Here is a 3,403-nt window from a genome sequence, read left to right on the forward strand (position 1 = left end):
TGAACCGAGGATTTTCCCCAGGGTTTGTCTCACAATACAGAAGAATGAGCTCCCCGGACCAGAAGATTTAAGCAAAAGTGGAATATTTGTTACAAGCAGATTCAGACTCCCTGCATGGGGGACGGGGGCTCAACAGTGGGCTGCCCTCCCCCCCCCCCAAAGCCTTGTAATCCGGGTTTGATATCTACCTGTGTTGTCACCTGATTAATTCCCCCAATAGTTCTTGCCCAGCAGGGACCTGACCTTGCCCTGTTTCTATGTGTTCCCGCGCCTTATGCTGCAGGCCCGCCCTTGTTTTCCCATGCCTCCCGCTTTGGGTCTTGAACATTTTCTTATTTCGGCTTGGTTGGTTTCTGTGATTAGGCTGCTCAAACTTCCGTGTCTGCCTTTCCCTATGTTCCACCTGCCTTTGTTTTCCAGGGGACCCCTGCCCTATCTGCCTGAGTTTCAAGGTAACCCTCTCAGCTGCCCCCTCTCTCCTGGTCTGGTGAGGGTCCCGGTTCCTGGTCTCTGCTGAATGGAGGAGGCCTTCCTGCCTCTCTCTGTCGAAGATGACAATGAGCCGAACTGCGTGTCCCCATCCCTGGCAAAAGGTTATCGCTTACTCAGACCAGGAAACGGGAAAGGTCGGGGTGTGGGGGCCATGCCCGCCTCGCCTCTGCTGGAAGAGATAAAGGAGGTCACTTCGTTCCTCCACAACCGGCGTGGGGGGGGGGGCTGGATGTATAAATGGGGGGCCAGGAAGCAGCAGAGGCACTGACCACTGGGGAACTGCCTCGCTGTGCCCACTCTCCCGTCCCAGGCCTCCCTGTCCAGCATGGCCAAGCATTCACTGCCGCTGCTGCTGGCCGTGTGGGTGCTGGCCGGGGGGCTGTGGCTGGAAGCCGAAGCCCGGAAAGCACCTAATGGCTCTTTGATGCAGCTTTGCCACTGGAAATTCGTCCAAGCAATCTTCCTCACCTGCGGAGGCCCCAGATGGAGGCGCTCAGACAACCTGGCCCAGGAAGCAATGGGTGAGGCGGGGAGGTGGTGGAAGGGAGGAAAGGGGGACATGGGACATGGGATGGGCCCAAGACACAGGGCAAAGATGAGACCAGGGGCCAGGGCAGGTGAGTCCCTGCTCACAACTTGCAGCTGAGGAGGCTGGCCCATCCTCAAGGCTGAGCCACTTAGCAAAACGCAAAGCTGGGATGGGGGTGCAAGCCATCACCACTGGCTAAGGGCCCAAGGACAGAATGCTATTTCTGGGGCACCTGCTCTGTGCCCAGCCTTGCGCTGAGCAAGGCCGCTGCTCACAGGACTCCGGGGGACACCATCCGGAAGCCGACACTGAAGTACCTTCCAACCCCTTGGAGAAGGTAGTGTGAGGGGTGTGGTGTGTCCACGGCTGGATTTTGCCACCTAGTGGGTGACCCCCCCCCCCCAGCAAGTTGCTTTTCCTCTCTGATCCTCTTTACCTGCAAATGGAAGGCAGTCCCTGCATCTCACAAGTTTGTTCAGTGGCAAAATTGAGTCATAACAGGTAAGGACACCGTCCAAGAACACAGGAGGCCCAGTGTGGGCTCAGTCGGGGAGTAGGGGTCCTGGTTCCTGAAGGGCAGGGGCCTGACAGAAAAATAGATGTTGGTGATGATGATGATGATGATGATGATGATGATGATGGAAGTGTGGACCTAGAAGACTTGCTGTCTGGGCTCAAACAGCCGCTCTACAATTCAGTAGCTGTGTGTTCTTGTGCAGTTACTCCACCAAATCGGCCTCAGTGGTGTTCTCTGGGTAATGGGGTCATAATAACAGCACCCACCTCCTGGGGGTGTCATTGAGAGGGATGAAGCAGTTTATCCACAAAAGCCCTTAAGACAATGTCTGGCACACAGTAAGTCCTCCATAAATGCTCAGTGCTATTTTGAGTGCTTATCATCGGCCAGACACAGTTCTAAGTGCTTTTGTTTTTAATGGGTATTAATTAACTCAATTACTCTTTATGAAACATTAAATTCTTTTAAAATATATTTTTATTGATTTCAGAGAGGAAGGGAGAGGGAAAGAGAGATAGAAACATCAATGATGATGAGAGAGAATCATTGATTGGCTGCCTCCTGTATGCCCCCTACAGGGGATCAAGCCCGCAACTTGGGCACATCCCCCTGACGGGAATCCAACCTGGGATCCTTCAGTCCACAGGCCAAGGCTCTATCCATTGAGCCAAACCGGCCAGGCAAAACTCTAAATTCTTAGGAGTTATTACGTTCCTCACTTTGCAGAAAAGGACACTAAGAATCAAAGAAGTAAAATCACTTGCTCAGGATTATAACTGAGAAGTTGGATTAGTGCTTAATCAGTCTGACTCCCAAACCATGTTCTTAACCACCAGGTCCTCCATACACAAAGAGTAAGGGAAAAGAAATGACAGGAAAGTCAAGCTCCGTGAGGTTGAATATTAGACCCATCCAAGTTGGAACCTAGGCCTGAGTGGCATCAAAACCTTTAACCACGAGACCATGTCACAAGGACAGAAGAGCAGCTGGACCAACCAGGCGCCAGGACTCTAAGCGTGACAGAAGCTGGGCCCCAAGCATGACCTCTTCTCATCTTTTGCAGGGGACGCCTTCCCAGACACTGACCCCTATGCAGACAGCCAGCTGGAAGAGGCAGTAGGCTCCAGCGACTGGCTGGTCCTGACCAAGCCCCCCCAGGCTCTCTATGGCGGCCAGCCCAGCTGGCAGGGGACCCCCGGATCTCTGCGTGGCAGCCGAGATGTCCTGGCTGCTCTGGAGAGCTGCTGCGAGTCGGAGTGCAGCAAGAGTGAAATCAGCAGACTCTGCTAGACCGGGGGACTGGGCAGCCGGGGGGACCAGGACAAATGCTGAGTACCTACCTGTGTCTGGCCCCTCATACATTCATTCATCAGCACGTCATCGAGGTCAGGCACTATGGACTCCCACACAATTCCCTCAGATAACTGACCTTCGACCAGCCTCTCCGAACCCTGAGCAAGCTGTCTCCCCACTTGGCCAAATGGTTGCCCCTGACCCTGACTCCTGCCCTCTCCCCAGCCCATATCATGCCTTTGTCTGGATTGTACTGTCCCCTGGGCTGCCGAGCCCCATCTACCCAAGCTGGCCACACTGAAGAAGCCTTTGCCCACACGGTGACTCTCCTGCCCCAACTGTGGCCCCTGTCCCCTAGCCAGCCCAGCCCAGCCCTGCCCACTCCCTTCCCCGGCTTTCCAGCCTCTCTCCCTCCTATGCCACCTGCTGGGGTCCTAAGGCTGTGGGCCCCAGGGTTGGTGTTGAGACCCCTTGGTTCCCTTCATATTCTGGGGTGGGAGGCTAGTAAGGGGACGGATCACAACCTTCTCCAACCGCAATAATAAAAGTTGCAAAGGACTCTGCAGCGTGTG

The 3,403-nt window shown here is 54.7% G+C and overlaps 1 protein-coding gene across 1 annotated transcript; it reads left to right on the forward strand.

Annotated features, from left to right (window-relative positions):
- Positions 1-755: 755 nt before the first annotated feature.
- LOC129149398 (relaxin-3-like) lies at positions 756-2,859 on the forward strand. The gene is made up of 2 exons (XM_054717359.1): positions 756-1,013; positions 2,602-2,859. Exons 1-2 carry the CDS (start codon positions 818-820, stop codon positions 2,826-2,828), a joined length of 423 nt encoding a protein of 140 aa, XP_054573334.1. The 5' UTR covers positions 756-817; the 3' UTR covers positions 2,829-2,859.
- The last annotated feature ends 544 nt before the right edge of the window (positions 2,860-3,403 follow it).

The sequence above is a fragment of the Eptesicus fuscus genome, chromosome 6 (genome assembly GCF_027574615.1).
Source record: "Eptesicus fuscus isolate TK198812 chromosome 6, DD_ASM_mEF_20220401, whole genome shotgun sequence".
Classification (NCBI taxonomy): Eukaryota; Metazoa; Chordata; class Mammalia; order Chiroptera; family Vespertilionidae; genus Eptesicus; species Eptesicus fuscus.

What these genes read in the sequence shown, in the direction of transcription:
- LOC129149398 (XM_054717359.1), top strand. Translation starts at nt 818, where the DNA reads ATGGCCAAGCATTCACTGCCGCTGCTGCTGGCCGTGTGGGTGCTGGCC. An exon ending in CCTGGCCCAGGAAGCAATGG is followed by an intron (nt 1,014 to 2,601) that starts GTGAGGCGGGGA and finishes CATCTTTTGCAG; the next exon opens with GGGACGCCTTCCCAGACACT.